A 17353-nucleotide genomic window follows, 5' to 3' on the forward strand; every position below is an offset into this window, starting at 1 on the left:
CCCCAAAGTAGCTGGTGATTTTGGTGCCTCAGTTATTTAACTGCTAGTTTGAGACACCTTAAAAAGTCCACTTTTTCAGATAGTGGATTCTCAGAACTTTCTGAAACCAGGCCTGTTTAAGGTGTATCAGCTGACCCAAAATCACGAGTCATTTCTGAAAGTGTAGGTCAGTATTTTGTATCCAAATTTCTAAGATATGGAGTTAGATAGTAAAAGATGAAATGCTGCCTCTACAGTAGAAATACCAAATTTTATTTTAAATAAAACTTTCCAGTTTCCAACTTTGACTAAAACTAGTGGTAAATCCCATTACATGAGATCCAAAACCAGAGGTGTTACTTTCTGGTTGTCAAGCTGTTTTTCACGTTGATTTTCTAATCAAAGGCATGTTCTGATATTTGCTACCTATCCCAAATTCTGTGGGATTTTCCTGATATTATCAGGTGTTTCCGTGGCCGCCAGGCAGCAAGCAAAACATTAGTAAGTTGCAACATTGTTGTAACATTACTTATTCATGACTTCACCATGTTGCATTTTGAGATCAATTTTTTGTATCAGACAGATTTCCAAAAGATGACAGCCCAAAACAGAGAGCTTGCAAAGTGCCTATTATGGTTGCAGGGTTTACTTTCGTCTCCTATATCCACACAAACCATCCATGTAGTGAAAAATTGCACCAGTGTAACTTGAGGTGGTGTTTAAACTAATACAGTTACACTGGTGCGAAAGGCTCTCTGGACACTTTGTGATGTAAAAGTGGCTTATATCAATCTAGCTGAAACTGTTCCTAATTGACTTAAACTAATCCAAAGTAAGCTGCTCTTATACTAAAATAAGAGTGCCCATCCAGCCTTTTGTACCGGTTAAAATGTACTACTTTAATTTCACACCTTAAATTATGCTGATGCTACTTTTTCACGTAGACAAGCGAAAAAATGAAATGAGTAGCATAAAAAAATCTCACTGTCACACGCCATCTTGAAGGCCTCATATTGGGGTATTATGCAAACATCATCATAGTTTGAATATCGTTTCTTCAGTCCTTTGCTTCCTCTAATTAACTGGAGATGAGAAGTTTGCTTGTATTTTTGGTAAGGTTGAGATGCACTCTGTTGCATGATGATCTTTACTGGACGATTAAGATGGGAAGCAATGATCCAGGAGAGCTTAATTCTTTCTTCAAGCTCAAAGACACTTCTACTGATTTAGAAAGAGATTGGGATGCTCCTGATTGAAGGTCTAAATTTCCTAAGTAGATATAGATAGCTAGAAACATTAGATTTGGAGGAGGGTAAACATGGCTTGTTATCAGTCCACAAAGGCAAACACTTGGATGCTCTTGCATCTAGTTGTTTGAATTCTGGATTCTGCACAGGTCTTTTCACTTTTTGCAAGTATCAAAATACATTGTTTTCTTAACATTTGAGTTTGTAACGTATATCAGGCTTGCAATGAGGTAAGTCATCTAGCTGAGTGCCTCTCAACCTTTCCAGATTACCGTACCCTTTTCCGGAGTCTGATTTGTCTTTTGTACCAAGTTTCATCTCACTTAAAAACTACTTGCTTATGAAACCAGACATAAAAATACAAAAGTTTCACAGCACACTATTACTGAAAAATTGCTTACTTTCTCATTTTACCATATAATTATAAAATAAATCAATTGGAATATAAATATTGTACTTATATTTCAGTGTACAGTATATTGAGCAGTATAAACAAGTCCTTTTCAATATGAAATTTTAGTTTGTACTCACTAGTGCTTGTTACATAGCCTGTTGTAAAGGTAGGCAAATAGCTTGATGAATTGATGTACCCCCTAGAAGACCACTGCGTACCCGCAGTGGTACATGTACCGTTGGTTGAGACCCATTGATCTAGGTGACAGCTAAACTCCATTGTGAAGTGGTCCAGTAGAAGGTTGAAACACATGATTAATTTAATCCTGACCAAAGTTTTCTGGTGACAGCAGGTACTGATATTTGAAAACCAGCAGCTGCACACATGCAGTAATTTGAAGGCTTTCGTGAGCATGACATAAGTAATTACGTGGTCCTCTTCATATTGCCCTCAAAAGGGGCTGAGATTCACCTTAGTGCAGAGGGTTTGCCCAAGGCCTGCGCATCACGTATGCCCAGCAGTGTGCTGGCCCTTTGCACTGTACGGTGCTTTTCATCCATCGTGATTATTAATGTTTTACTGCCATTCATTAAAATAATTAATCTTTAGGATGCACTTATTAACTAATTGTGCTTTCTGTTTGTCATAGGATATACATTGTGTACTTTCTCCATAGTAATAGGCTGTATGCTTTAGTCATTTTTTTCCAATGTACTGTCCCTTACCATCCATGCATGTGCAAAAACACAGTCATCTGAAAGGGTTGCTTGTTGCAGTTTGATGCACCTCAAAACCACCCCTTGAAATATCACAGCATGGATAGACAGGGGAATTATATGTTTCTGTTTTTACCCCACTTGTGAATGCCACATCTCACTACTCACCTTCCTTAAAACATTTTTAGTTGCTTTCCTGTTTTCTGTTTTAATTCTGCCTTTGAGGGAAGGGAAATTAAATTTGGAAAGATCATGTGCGATACCTGTGCAATGAGGAAACACTTAAGTAAATCTCTCAGAGACTCAAGAGATGGAATTTCAGAACGTACAGGGCCTTTTGAATGTGCATAACTTTGCACTCAGTTCTTGAGCACTGTCACTTGTGCATGCCCATTTGAGGTTCTACACTGCAATACTCACTTGTATATGCAAAACTATTTTGCATACATTCTGTTATGTACCTTATGATATGAAAGTGATTGTCCATACTATTTTTGTTTGAGTTAGCTTGTAAGGGGTGAGGAGAAGGGGAATGTCAATTTTTTTTTAAAAAAAATCATCTTTTTTTTTTTTAAATTTTATTTTTTATTTTAAAAAAAGTTCACCCACCTCTGCTTGTCAGGTTCAGGTCCATTTTGACAGTGTGCCTCATACTGCAAGTAGAAGCTGCTACTATGGTCTGACTAAGGCAGTTTGATTTGTGGTTGAGGAATTAATGTTTAAAAACAAATAACATCCCCATACTGCCAACAGCAAATTCCTTCCTAAATCTTTACATTTTAACTAGGTTAAAAGAAATAGGCATTATGGATATTTCCAGTGTGTCACACATTTATAAATGGATGGTTAATAGGTAAATCCTAATATTAGGCTATAGTGTGTGTATACATGCTGGGGTTGAGGCAGTTTAAGGCTTACCCCATTGGTGGTGGTGGTTCTCTCAGGAATACATTGCATAGTGAGGAGATCAGTTTCTATTTTATCTTGTCATGGAGAAATTAGCCATCAACATCCTTCCTAAATTCTCCAGCAAAGTAACTCCAATCCATTTTATATATTGTTCTAAGTTGCAATAATGTTCCAGCATGTGTAATTGTATTTACATCAACTGTATGTTTGTTTGGGCTGTTTAAGAGGGATTAAATTTGCTTTTTATGTAGTGCATTGTGAGGGATTATCGCAACCTGACACTTTCTTTAATTTTTTGCCATCCATTGTAGCCGTAACTCTACGCGAAGACAGTGCAAGAAGGTCGGCGAGGCGAGCCAGGCGAGTCTCAGCATGTCTATCCGATTATTCACTGGCTAGTGACAGTGGCGTGTTTGAAGCTTTAAGCAAAAGGTCAGGTGTATAAATGCACAATAAATTGGAAATGTCCTTTTTCTACCACATAGTCTGCAAAAATAGTTTGTAAATTTCTAAAATAGGTATAATTTTTTCTTACCGGATATGTGATAATGCCTAATATTTAATAATGTAAGAATATTAGGTTAAAACACTTTAGAAAGAATGGAGGCTGACTACATGCCATTCCACTGTCATCTTCACAGGTGTTCTATGTCACTTCCACCTTGTACCTCTCCTAACAACCTATACGATTTTTTTCCCTTTTACATGTAAAATGCTGCTTTTTCCTCTTGCTGAATTATTTTGGCTGTCTCATCATATCCTAACACTTTTCTGATTTCAGCATCTGTCATCATGTATTCTATTTGTATTTTATCAACATGAAAACGATATTCTACAAAATACTATTTACAGTTCTGGAAACAGAAGGGAAACAAAAATGATTAAAAGGAAGGAATAATTGATTTTTGTGGAAAATTGTAAAACTAAAATGTATAGCTTGGCCAAATGATGATTAAGGGGAGCGTGTATAACAATATACAAGTGTGTAAACACTGTAAAACAGCAATCAAGGAAAGAATATCTGGAAAAAAATCATTCTAAAAGTGACATCTCTTGGACTGTGAAATAATTTTTCCAGAGAAGCTGTAGAAGGCCCATTCCTTGAATCATTTAACACTGGTCTAGCGTAACCACTGTAGAACATATAGCTGAATGTCCTGTAGTGGCAGGAGCCTAACTATGGGTATGTCTACATCTCAGTAATACAAATGTGGCTGGCCTGTGCCAGCTGACTTAGGCTTGGGCTACAGAGCTATAAAACTGCAGTGTATAAGTTTGGGTTCGGGCTGGATCCCAGGCTTTGGAACCTTTCCCACTCACAGGGTCCCAGGGCCTGGGCTGGAGCCCAAGCTCAAACATACACACGACAGTTTTATAGTCCTGCAGCCTGAAACCTGGAAGCCTAAGTCAGCCGATGCGGGCCGGCTGTGGGTGTTTGATTGCAGTGTAGACATACCCTAGGTTACCTAATGAGCTTTTCCCATGTTTTCTGATTTGCAGTGTTTCAGGTCACAAAACAAGTCACAAAGCTTGTATCCATTTTTTGCATTTTAAATGGATATATCCATTTTAATCATAAAATAAACCCCTCCAAATCAGCGTGTAATTTACAGTTGGCTTTTTTTTTCCATGTAGGAATGAGGATGTTGAAGACCCGGTTTACAGTGATGTTGTTGCTAGTAGTGAAGAACCACAAATACATGTTGGATTCCTGTAAGTAATGCTACTTGGGTTCTTCGGTAGATACTGCCCACCAGGATTCTCCTTCTCGGGTCTTATCTGTTAAGCGTTGAACACTGAGGGCAGTGGTAGCTGGGTGTGGGCATGACCCAGGCCCTTACTGGATATCATGTACCAACCACTGAAGTATATAAATACTACCATCAGGCATTCCATTCAGGTCCCTCTACCTTGGTTGGCAAAGGAGCACCTGGTTTGCCGCACTTTTCCATCCTTCCAGCTATTTCAACAGTATCCTTTTCATTGTTTGGAATTCTTGTGTGAGTAAGATGATGAGGATTTGTCTCAGTACATGAGATCATCACCCTTTCTCTGGCCCCTTAGTGTCACGTAAGGCACAGTGGAAGACCGGTTTAAGGCTGCCTCTCAAGTATCCCCTTGCAAGCCCTGGTACTGGGGGGAGGGCTGGTCACAGCACACCGTGCTGAAGGGATTTCAGGTAGCACTGCCACCTGTATGGCAGCCACAGGCACCTAGACAGGCCACCAAGTCTGTGTTATGCCAGGGGCCTGTTAGCCCGCAGAGCAGTCCTGCACCGAGGCTATGAGTTCTGCTCCGTCTCTCTAAGAGGTGCATCACAGATCCTCAGCTAATAGGTTTAATTTGTTTGTTCAGTTTCCAAATTAATGTTGACATGAAAAAGTTAACTCTTATTTATACAGCGCATGAATTAGCGAAAGAATGTAGACCACGGCAAACTGCAACTGATGTTCAGATGCTTTTATCAATCTAGTTACACTGGTACAACTCTTAGTGTGGATGCAGTTAAATCAGTATAAAGGTGCCTTACAGCTGTGTTAGCTTATTCCCCTTCCCATATGAAAAGAGCTCTAGTGGCATAACGCACCTTCATGCTGATACAACCTCATCTACATGAAGGTGGTTGTACTGCTCTAACTATAGCCGTATAATGAAAGCAATACAATGTTTGTGGATAGGTAAGCCCCAGTTGTAGCTGAGGGGTGGTAGCATGGATGAGATTTTTTTTTTTTAATTTAATAGTACTTGATTCTTATGCTGTTGGTTCTAATAGGTTCTTTAGTGTAGTATTGTAATAATATTGTGTTTCTCTTACCAGAATGTGGTACCCAGAATCACACTGGATGTCAACAGAATTTTAACTAACTTCATTCAACCGCATATACAGAAAAGATTTATCTTACTCTGAACATAGTTGTTTTTCTTCCTTGTAACATTTTTATTCTTCCCTCCAAATTTGGCAAGCTAAACACTGAGTTCTGCTAACTTACTCAGGCAATTTATTTTTCCAGGCATGATGGTGGATGTGAATGTCTCCTAGTCCATGTGTTACAGCTGAAGAACTTTATTGGTGTCTTTGTGAAAGAAGGCTGCAAAATGTAAGCTCAAATATCACTAAAGGTCTGATTATTACAGATCATTGCTTATTTTGTGCCCCAACCACAAATGTGCAATAAATCTGGCTACATGCTGTTTGTATAAAATGGTACAATATTTGGGGAAGCGTGAAAATTTTGGTAATTTTATATCCATCTAGTTGGGGGAGTGTGGGGAGGGCAGGTTGCATTGTGTTAATATTCAGGGACATTAACAAGTGACCATTAAGGAAATAGTTGTCTTAGAGGCCCAGTCACGGCAACCTTTACTCGCATAAGTAATGATTTATGACCCTTAGCTAATTGTAATAATCCAGCTGTAAAGCCCAGGAGCACTGTGTACTTCTGTAGGTTTTGCAGCTATAAAGACCATTTGGGATAGAATCCATAAAGATAAACTAATTCTAACAAAGAAATTATCTGACAGAGTCTCAGAATGAGGAATTATAGTCTCTCTACATCTGGTCTAATAGTATGACAATTCATCCCTTCCATTTCTTTGCCACAATATATAGAACATATACCTACATTTCTAATTCGGTGTATTTACAATATTTCTTACCCAAAGTTACAGAAATTATATTTCTGTATTTAAACATCAGATGAAACTTAGCTGACGATATATCTCTAAATTAATGACAAACGATCGGGACCATGAAAATTAGGTGTCTGCTTTTATTTCTGCCCAATGAACTTGCCTGAAAACTTTGGAAAGTTTAAGTACTGTAGAACTGTTATGAGCGTTGTAAAGTAAATCATTCCAATGGGATTCTTAAATTAACATAAGGCCTCTTGATCATAAAGCTTGTTCTTTCCCCTCTCCTCCAAGCTACAGCTAAAAATAATTCAAAATAAGCTGGGTCACTGTCCTAATGTTAGTCTGCTGCCATACATAGAATACAAAGGTTTGGTTTTCTTGGGAATAGAAGGGGATGTAAGGATCATCTTGTATTGTTTAACGCATGCTCCTATGTAATGAGAGAGATTTTCATAGTCTCTGAAGAGAGCCACGTATAGTGACGGTCATCCTAAAAGGTAGTGACTACTAATTTGGGCTTGGAGTTTCATCGGTGAAAGAAGCAGGTAAGGGATTGTCAATCGTAAGGCACCCTCCGTGACCTTTCTTTTCTTCCCCTCCTGCCTCACTTCTCCAGCAAAACTCCAAGAGGGCAGGGAGGGGGGGGGTCAACAGGACACAATAACAAGAGCTATATTGTAATGTCTCCGGGTTAATCAGTAAAGTTGGAAAGTGGAAGAACTGCTCAACCTTGTGTTTTTTTCACTTAACGAATGCAAGACTAAACTCCATTAATGAAGAGTTGCAAGCGTGTGTCGGTAATGTAGAAATTACATTTATTTTTATTGTTCAGTTTAAATTTTAGAAACTTAAAAAATAATTTGAACCTAGCTTTCTTTATTTCAGTTGTGCTGGTTTTTGCTTGTTTTTCTCTTCTCAGACATGTTCGAGTTTACTTACCTCCACTGGAGTCAGGCACACCTACCACTTACTGCTCTAGAGCTTTGGAATTCCAAACCCCGTTAATATTTAATGACGTTTTCCGAATCCCGGTGCATTCAAGTGCATTGAAATTAAAATCGCTGCAGCTGTATATTTGTTCAGTTGACCACCAGCAGCAAGAAGAACTCTTGGTAAATGGTCCATTTTTCCTGGAAAAAAAAATAATGATATTGTGTGCTCTAAGTTCCTTAATAAAAGTCACTTCCGTATCAGCAAAGGACACCAAAAGGACTAATTTTTTTCTGAAGCATAAGAGAAATGTAGCTGGAATCTGAAGGGAGTGTATTGATACAGAGCATCTTTTTGGAGTAGTCATCATCAGGGGTATTTTTCCATGTAGATAACAAGAATAACTGGTATAATTGTCTGTCTGAGGTCTGTCTAACTAACAAGAAATACAGGCAGTCCTTGGACTTACGACACAATTGGTTCCTGAAAATTGTGTCATAAGTTGAAACATCATAACTTGGAACCACAATCCACTTCATTGCAGGGCCCAGCGTTGTAAAGTCAAAACCAGTTGTCATGAGTCAAATCAGGGTGTCAATTCAGAAGTGTCATAAGTGCCGTTCGTCATAAGCTGAACGTCGTAAAGTTGAGGACTGCCTGTAATTTAAATATAATTTAAGGATGGGATTTTCAGAAGCCATTTTCAAAGTCAATGAGCTCGTGCTTCTCATTCACTTAGGAACTTTTGAAAATCCCTCTCTAAATGTTCAAAGAAATTAGCTAAAAATAGAGTATTACAGATCTTGGAGCAGGGGTGGGCAAACTTTTTGGCCCGAGGGCCACAGCTGCGTGAGGAAATTGCATTCAGGGCCATGAATGTGGGGTTGGGATGTAGTGCGCAGGAAAGGGCTCAGGGTAAGGGGTTGGAGCGCAGGAGAGGGTGCGGAGGGGGCTCAGGGCAGGGGTGCAGGGAGGAGTGCGGCAGGGGGTTCGGTGCAGCAGGGATGTGGGCTGCAGCAGGGGGCTCAAGGCAGGCAGTTGGGGTGTAGGAGGGGTGCGGCAGGGGGCTCAGGGCAGGGTGTTAGGGTGCCGGCTGCAGCAGGGGTTCGGGGTGCAGCTCCGACCCAGCGCCGGTTACTTGGAGCAGCTTCGGGGTGGCAGCTGTGTGCACCGGGGCCATGGCAGGCTCCCTGCCTGCCCTGGCCCCGCACTGCTCTGCTCCTGGAAGCGGCTGGCACCATGTCCCTATGGCCCCTGGGGGAGGGAGTAGCAGAGGGCTCCACATGCTGCCCTCACCTGTGCGTACCTCCCCCAAGCTCCTATTGGCCATGGTTCCCTGTTCCTGGCCAATGGGAGCGGCGGTGGGCGGTGCCTGCAGGCAAGGGCAGCGCGCGGAGCGCTCTGGCTCCCCTCCCCCAGGGACTGCAGGGACGTGGTGCCGGCTGATTCCAGGAACAGTGGTGGGGCCCGCGACGCTATGGGGTGGCAATCCCATGGGCCAGATCCAAAGCCCTGATGGGCCAGATCCGGCCCACAGGCTGTAGTTTGCCCCCCCCCGTCTTGGAGAATGCCAAAATTTTAATATTACCTGCTGTATATTTGTGGTGTTACAGGCAGTCCTTGACTTCACAGCATTCGACTTACGACGAACGGCACTTACAATACTTCTGAATTGACACCCTGATTTGACTTACGACAATACTTTACAACACTTGGTCCCGCAATTGTGTGGATTGCGGTTCCGAGTTACGACGTTTTGACTTACGACGCAATGTTCAGGAACCAATTGTGTCATAAGACCGAGGACTGTCTGTATTTCATCACTTTTTCAATGCAGAGCCTTATTAAAATGAATAGAATGCTGGTCCACAGCTTCCTGTGAGACTTGGTCAATTAAGAATACTAATAATATATTATTACTTAAAAAGTTATTGTGTTGGAAAAAGTAAAAGAATTATAGTTGCTGCTGCCACCAAAGATTGACAAAAGAACAGTTCAAAGTGTTGCATACAAGTCATCCTTTCTTAGTGGCCTGAAAATGGATTTTCTTATATACTCTTTTCGTTGTGAACTGGTCCTTCATACTCATAGTGGTGATCTCCTGTGTTATCATTCCGAAAACTGTTCCAAGAAGAAGATTACAGCCTTCTCCATGCCTTTGATCCATGTATCCTATTCATCTTTCTGTGCCACCATTGATGGCTGCCTTCGCTTCACCTGTACCACCCCAGTTAGTGATTTTCCCACAGAAAAGATTCAAAGCTCAATTGGGCCTTGATTAAGCAAGAGAGAGAATCTAAGAAATGTTCTCCCAAGTAGCCCTATATTTCACGGATATAGGAAAGAGTAAAGATATGAAAGTTATTGTATAGCTTCCATCTTGCAGTCCTTGTTTGACTTAACTAATCTGTCTCTATCAGAGCTTACTCTGGAGGAATGTTTGTGTCTTTAAAAAACAAATACAAACCTCTCTAATAGAACCCTCCACCTTTTGATGTTTAGTGTCAGTATCTGCAAAAGATGTTTCTTTCTCTAATATTGAGCCAAAATAAATATCAGCTATGGAACAAGACAGTCCTTTTTTTTGGATGATGCAACAAATATACCAAATGAATCGTGTCTTACTTTGTGGTATGCAATATTGACATAAAATTGTTATAGTCTCCATAATTTATTTCCCAATATGTTATTTTATTTTGTTCATTGCAATCATTTGTCCCTTGTCCACTTGTTCAAACAGAGCCTTAGGGAACTTTTGGCATGGAAACAAATAAAATAAATACTTTACACATTTTCTAATTAAGTCTTTTTTTTTAAAATCTGCTTAAAATTAAATTACAATTTCTGAACACATTTACTAACTTACTGTACTGTTAGATACACTTCTTCAGCCAACCTGTATTGTGAGAGATCTAAGCCATACTTTTTACATAACCCATTTCAATGAAAGAGACCCCTGCTGGTAGGTTCATAGAATAGAAATATAAAGTCCCATGGCTAGCTAGATAAAGGCATAAATTGCAGATGGGTGAATTAGGCTAACATTTAATTAGGGTCACTTCATCCCTCATTCTTTGTTGCCCCCTTGAATTTTGGGACTTCTAAAGGTGACTTACAAAGGAAACAAATTTTGTTTATTTCCAATTTGGCTTCTTTATGATGTATAAGGAAAGCTTGAAAGCTTTTACTACTTGTTTTTTACATAGCAATTCTGGTCTTATCTATCTTTTTTTGTTTTTCACCGCTGGAAGACTCGATTCACTGAGAACAGTAGTGATTTTTATTCAGATTAATTTTTTCGTTAATGACAATTTAACTCAAATATATGAATTAACACTTGAGCGAAAAGCTGTCTTTGTAAAAGATAAAGAACTGAGCTTTCTAACACAGTATCCAGTAAACCTCAGGAACATCAAACTTAGCAATTAGATTCTTAATTTAAAAAAAAAAAATTCTCTTTTGTGGGGTTGGGGTGTGGGAAGAAAGGTGTTTTTTGTTTTTGTTTGTTTGTTTTTTGGTATACATCATAAATAAGTAAAACAAGGGAGACTTTATACTTTTTTCCATTGCTGGTCACCCATAACGTGTACTATTTTGATGCAGTATTTCTATTAAATGAGAGAGTTCTGTGAATGGGAAGTATATTCTTTGCTCATTTTGGCCTATCGTTTTTACAGGGCATCGCTCAGATTAGCCTGGCTGATCATGAGAGTTCCACTGAGATGCAGCTTCACTGGTATCCTGTCCAGATATTCACTGGTTCAGACCCACAAAGGGTGAAGGAGAAAAACCAGTGTGAAGAAAGCACTCCACAGAGTTCTGGAAATACAGCTACAGTGAAATCGGTATGGCCAGTGAAATCGGTATTAACTTAAAGTGGAACCTCATCCTCTACAAGTTTGTTTGTTTGTTCCTGTGTGGAATTTGTATACTATCTGCACACACAGGTGAAATTTTAACTTTGTTTTTGTTGGAGGGGTTACCATCAAAAGAAAAAAAATGAATGTTTCTTCTATTATAATACAATGCTCATCATATGTGCTTAATTGTTCAACTCATCTGCAGCATTTAGGCTGCAGAAAATGGATGGTCATACAAAGTTTCAGAACCACTGAATTTTAGTAGAAAATATAGCTTTCTAATATGGGAGAGTGCTTTGTGTTCTGTTAATTGCAGTATTTGATGATGATTTAAAAAACAGTATTTTGAAAGTATTTTATAAAATAGAAGTATCAAACTTACGTTTTCATTGTAGGGAACACTGCATTGTAATTGGTTAATTCCCTTCTCTGTGAAGGACAACTAATATTAGGCTGTATTTTGTTCCAGTTGTATACACTGATACTCCTCAAGAATCTGAAAATATCTTACATTTTGCAATATCTTTAAAAGAAATCACAAATCTTATCCAGTTTTCCACACTTTGCTAGAATAAAGGCTGAGATCCTGCAAGCACTTATGCTAGTGCTCAACTCTAATCCTATTATTGCTATTTAAAATAAATGTAAAACATTCACCCTTTCCCAATGAAAGGCTGCCACCTCTCTGGAGCGTTCCAGTGACTGAACAGCATTTATGTTTTGGTCACCTGGTGAGTATAAAGTCATGATTCAGGACACACTTCTTTTATTCTGAATACTCCATAAAAGCTAAGTCCTGGTTTAAGCTGTTTCATTTGAAACCCGTTTTCTCTTTCAGGATGCAGTGACAGCCCTATTAGCTAGGACCACAGCTCAGCTGGAAGCAGTGGAGAGAGAGCTGGCAGAAGAGAGAGTGAAACTGGAGTACACAGAGGAGGAAATCCTAGAGATTGAAAGAAAGGAAGATCAGGCAGAAGCTGTATCAGAGAGGTAAAAATATTAGGTTAAACCCTGATCAGAAAGAAATTGTAAGATCTTGGCTGAAGTTTACGCTGTGGTTCTGTCCTCAAATATGACTGTAAAAACAACAGATCTTACTCTGAATTCTGCTCCCTGCCTGTATTCAGTGTATCAGATCATTATAGCCTATCATCACGTGCAGGCAGAAGGGAACCCAACTTATCTCTCAGATCCCAGGTTGAGTTTGCAGGGATGGCAGCTAGGAAGGGGGTGGAAAATGACTTTTTGTTACAAACTGAGTACCTTTTACATGGAGATATTGCGAAACAGAAAGCAGGGAACCCTGCAGTGCCATTGTTGCAGTCACTTTCTAGAATATAATTTGCACTTTAATTAAAATTCTGTTGTATTCATGAAGGAAAGTTGAAATAAAACTGCATGTTGCAGAGGAAACAAAATTGAAATGTAGATAGTTCATGTCTTGACCTTGCAAACACCTATACATGTGTGTTCAGGATTGGGCCATACACATTTATACGTTTAAATTGTTTATGTATGACCTTGTATAAAAATTAGAAATGAATTGTTTATCCTATAAAAGGATGCATTTTCTGGTGGAAGGGAGAGGGAGGGATTGATTTTGTTATACATTAACAATACCACAGTCTTCTATTTTCCTAACTACTCTCATTTACAATAAGAGCAAAAAGATCCAGTTTGGACACTAGAGACAATACAGTGCTATCAACTGGACAGGGTGGGAAATGTGCAAAAATTAAGGACATTCACAACACTGATTCCACGGAGCATTTTAATGAATTTTATAAAACCCCATAACTATCTTGTAAAATGCAGCATGGCTGGATTACAATTCTCAGCAGAGAGTCATCATGCTTTTGAGAGTTTTCTTATTATGGTGATTTCTTTTTGAAGTACTCAACTGATCCTGAATTTATTCATATGTAAGGTAACATTTCGGAAGTGCCTGAGTGACTTGAGGGCTTAAGTTCTTACTGAAGATATGTTGTCCACATGGATTCCACTGTTGACACGCTTATACCCCGTGTACATGAGATTGGATTCTTTTTGCCAGCAGTGTCCAAACAGGCTGTATCAACCCTAGATGTCCTCACACCCTCCATCTGAGGATATAAAGGGCAGAGTGGGCCCAACTATCCCTTAGTTCTTTCTTATCACCTGTGGCAGTGAGATGGAACCCCTTTTCTCTGCACACTGAGCTAGTGTTACTTATCTTAGTTAATTGCCTGTTGGCAATATATATACTACTAAAAGTTAATGACTTCTTAGATAAGATTCACATATGCTAGAAAACTTCAGTTAGGCTAGCGATATGTAATAGAAATGTGGCAGAAGCGAAATCTCTAGGATTCAAGACCTATCCCTTGTACAATATTTTGATGTCTATTGACATGGGCACTCCCAGTGTCTACTGTGCAGAGGAGAGGGACACATCCAGTGGCAATGTTCCATTTGTCAGTCTTTCTCCAAGTGCACTCCTCAAGAGATCAATGTGAGCCTCTTCAGACACTGAGTGGAAGACTACTGTAAGGCCTCAGCCATCCGGTCAGTCTCTCTCTGTTAGTGCCTGGAGAGCCAAGATTCCACCCTGAGCTCTCAGGCCAGATCTTCTCAGAGTTTTCATGAGTCTATCGCTATCTTGGCATCCTCTGACAGGCAGAAAGGAGCACCGCCCACCTGTTCCTATCAATCCTATCCTGTACCACCTATCAATTAAAAATGCCTTTTTAATATCCTTTATCTCAGCTCACAGGGTAAGGTGGACTCAGGCCCTCATGTTCTCCTTGTACAGTGTGTTTCATAAGGACAGGGTCACTGCCAGGCCTCATTCCAAGTTACTGCCCAAAGTTGTCTCAGTGTTTCATATAAACCAATCCATTCACCTCCCATTTTCCCCCCCAAGTCTCACTTAGCCCCGGAGGAAGCCAGCCTTTACATACTAGATGTAGTAAGAGCACTGTCTCTTTATATTGACAGGACAAAATCATTCAGGAACATACTTAGACTATTTGTCATCTTTGCAAGTAGAGCTAAAGGATATCCTATATCCTTACAGAGGTTATCTAAGTGGATCTCCAACTGTATAAGGACATGCTAGGAGTTAGCTGGGTTAGATCCACCTGATCATATTAGAGTTTATTCCACTAGTGCTCAGGCACGTTCTGCTGCCTGTTTGAACAATGTCCCTGTACATGAAATTTGTAGAGCACTATATAGAGCTTGGTCCATGCCTCTACAAGACACTATTCTTTGGTAGAAGCCTCCAAATCAGATGCATGTTTTTTGGAAGGGCTGTCTCACAGTCACTGTTAAGTAGGTCTCCAAACGAACAGATAATGACTTGTTAATCACCAAGAATAGAATCTATATGGACAATCACGCAAAGAACAAATAACGGTTACTTACCCTACGATAATTGTGGTTCTTTGAGATTTGTTGTCCACATGGATTCCATGACCCACCCTCTCTCGAAAGAATAGTAAGTATGGCAGGCGACCAGCTTGGCTTAACGGTGAAATCCTAGCGGATCTTAAGCATAAAAAAGAAGCTTACAAGAAGTGGAAGGTTGGACATATGACCAGGGAAGAGTATAAAAATATTGCTCGGGCATGTAGGAATGAAATTAGGAGGGCCAAATCGCAACTGGAGCTGCAGCTAGTGAGAGATGTTAAGAGTAACAAGGAGGGTTTCTTCAGGTATGTTGGCAACAAGAAGAAAGCCAAGGAAAGTGTGGGCCCCTTAATGAATGAGGGAGGCAACCTAGTGACAGAGGATGTGGAAAAAGCTAATGTACTCAATGCTTTTTTTGCCTCTGTCTTCACGAACAAGGTCAGCTCCCAAACAGCTGCGCTGGGCATCACAACATGGGGAATAGATGGCCAGCCCTCTGTGGAGAAAGAGGTGGTTAGGGACTATTTAGAAAAGCTGGACGTGCACAAGTCCATGGGGCCGGACGAGTTGCATCCGAGAGTGCTGAAGGAACTGGCGGCTGTGATTGCAGAGCCATTGGCCATTATCTTTGAAAACTCGTGGCGAACGGGGGAAGTCCCGGATGACCGGAAAAAGGCTAATGTAGTGGCAATCTTTAAAAAAGGGAAGAAGGAGGATCCTGGGAACTACAGGTCAGTGAGTCTCACTTCAGTCCCCGGAAAAATCATGGAGCAGGTCCTCAGAGAATCAATCCTGAAGCACTTACACGAGAGGAAAGTGATCAGGAACAGTCAGCATGGATTCACCAAGGGAAGGTCATGCCTGACTAATCTAATCGCCTTCTATGATGAGATTACTGGTTCTGTGGATGAAGGGAAAGCAGTGGATGTATTGTATTCTTGACTTTAGCAAAGCTTTTGACACGGTCTCCCACAGTATTCTTGTCAGCAAGTTACAGAAGTATGGGCTGGACGAATGCACTATAAGGTGGGTAGAAAGTTGGCTAGATTGTCGGGCTCAACAGGTAGTGATCAATGGCTCCATGTCTAGTTGGCAGCCGGTGTCAAGTGGAGTGCCCCAGGAGTCGGTCCTGGGGCCGGTTTTGTTCAATATCTTCATAAATGATCTGGAGGATGGTGTGGATTGCACTCTCAGCAAATTTGCGGATGATACTAAACTGGGAGGAGTGGTAGATACGCTGGAGGGCAGGGATAGGATACAGAGGGACCTAGACAAATTGGAGGATTGGGCCAAAAGAAATCTGATGAGGTTCAATAAGGATAAGTGCAGGGTCCTGCACTTAGGACGGAAGAACCCAATGCACAGCTACAGACTAGGGACCGAATGGCTAGGCAGCAGTTCTGCAGAAAAGGACCTAGGGGTGACAGTGGACGAGAAGCTGGATATGAGTCAGCAGTGTGCCCTTGTTGCCAAGAAGGCCAATGGCATTTTGGGATGTATAAGTAGGGGCATAGCGAGCAGATCAAGGGACGTGATCGTCCCCCTCTATTCGACATTGGTGAGGCCTCATCTGGAGTACTGTGTCCAGTTTTGGGCCCCACACTACAAGAAGATAAATTGGAAAGAGTCCAGCGAAGGGCAACAAAAATGATTAGGGGTCTGGAACACATGACTTATGAGGAGAGGCTGAGGGAACTGGGATTGTTTAGTCTGCAGAAGAGAAGAATGAGGGGGGATTTGATAGCTGTTTTCAACTACCTGAGAGGTGGTTCCAGAGAGGATGGTTCTAGACTATTCTCAGTGGTGGAAGAGGACAGGACAAGTAGTAATGGTCTCAAGTTGCAGTGGGGGAGGTTTAGGTTGGATATTAGGAAAAGCTTTTTCACTAGGAGGGTGGTGAAACACTGGAATGCGTTGCCTAGGGAGGTGGTGGAGTCTCCTTCCTTAGAAGTTTTTAAGGTCAGACTTGACAAAGCCCTGGCTGGGATGATTTAATTGGGGATGGGTTCTACTTTTGAGCAGGGGGTTGGACTAGATGACCTCCTGAGGTCCCTTCCAACCCTGATATTCTATGATTCTATGATTCTCCTTGCTACTATGGAGTCCTACTTCTCTGAGATTCTGTATTGTAACAAAAGGACTACTTTTTTCTTGAATTGTTACCACTTTTCTTGACTGCAGACTTGTTCCAACTTTAATCCTCTGTTTCTTAGACAGCCATTCAGATTTAAGGACCTTCATACCAGAATTGCTACTTCACCTGCTAGTTCTTTTATTTTTCAGCTCCATTCTGCT

At 40.6% G+C, this 17353-nt stretch overlaps 1 protein-coding gene across 1 annotated transcript in view; it reads left to right on the plus strand.

The window, feature by feature from the left end:
• WWC3 (WWC family member 3) overlaps nt 1-17353 on the plus strand; it is a 171655-nt gene that overhangs the window by 141147 nt on the left and 13155 nt on the right. The window contains exons 12-17 of the mRNA XM_073354676.2: nt 3557-3677; nt 4881-4958; nt 6257-6343; nt 7798-7990; nt 11486-11653; nt 12507-12658. Of these exons, the coding sequence (XP_073210777.1) occupies nt 3557-3677; nt 4881-4958; nt 6257-6343; nt 7798-7990; nt 11486-11653; nt 12507-12658 (799 nt within the window). The remainder of the gene's footprint in view (nt 1-3556; nt 3678-4880; nt 4959-6256; nt 6344-7797; nt 7991-11485; nt 11654-12506; nt 12659-17353) is intronic.

This window comes from Lepidochelys kempii, chromosome 1 (genome assembly GCF_965140285.1).
Source record: "Lepidochelys kempii isolate rLepKem1 chromosome 1, rLepKem1.hap1, whole genome shotgun sequence".
Classification (NCBI taxonomy): domain Eukaryota; kingdom Metazoa; phylum Chordata; order Testudines; family Cheloniidae; genus Lepidochelys; species Lepidochelys kempii.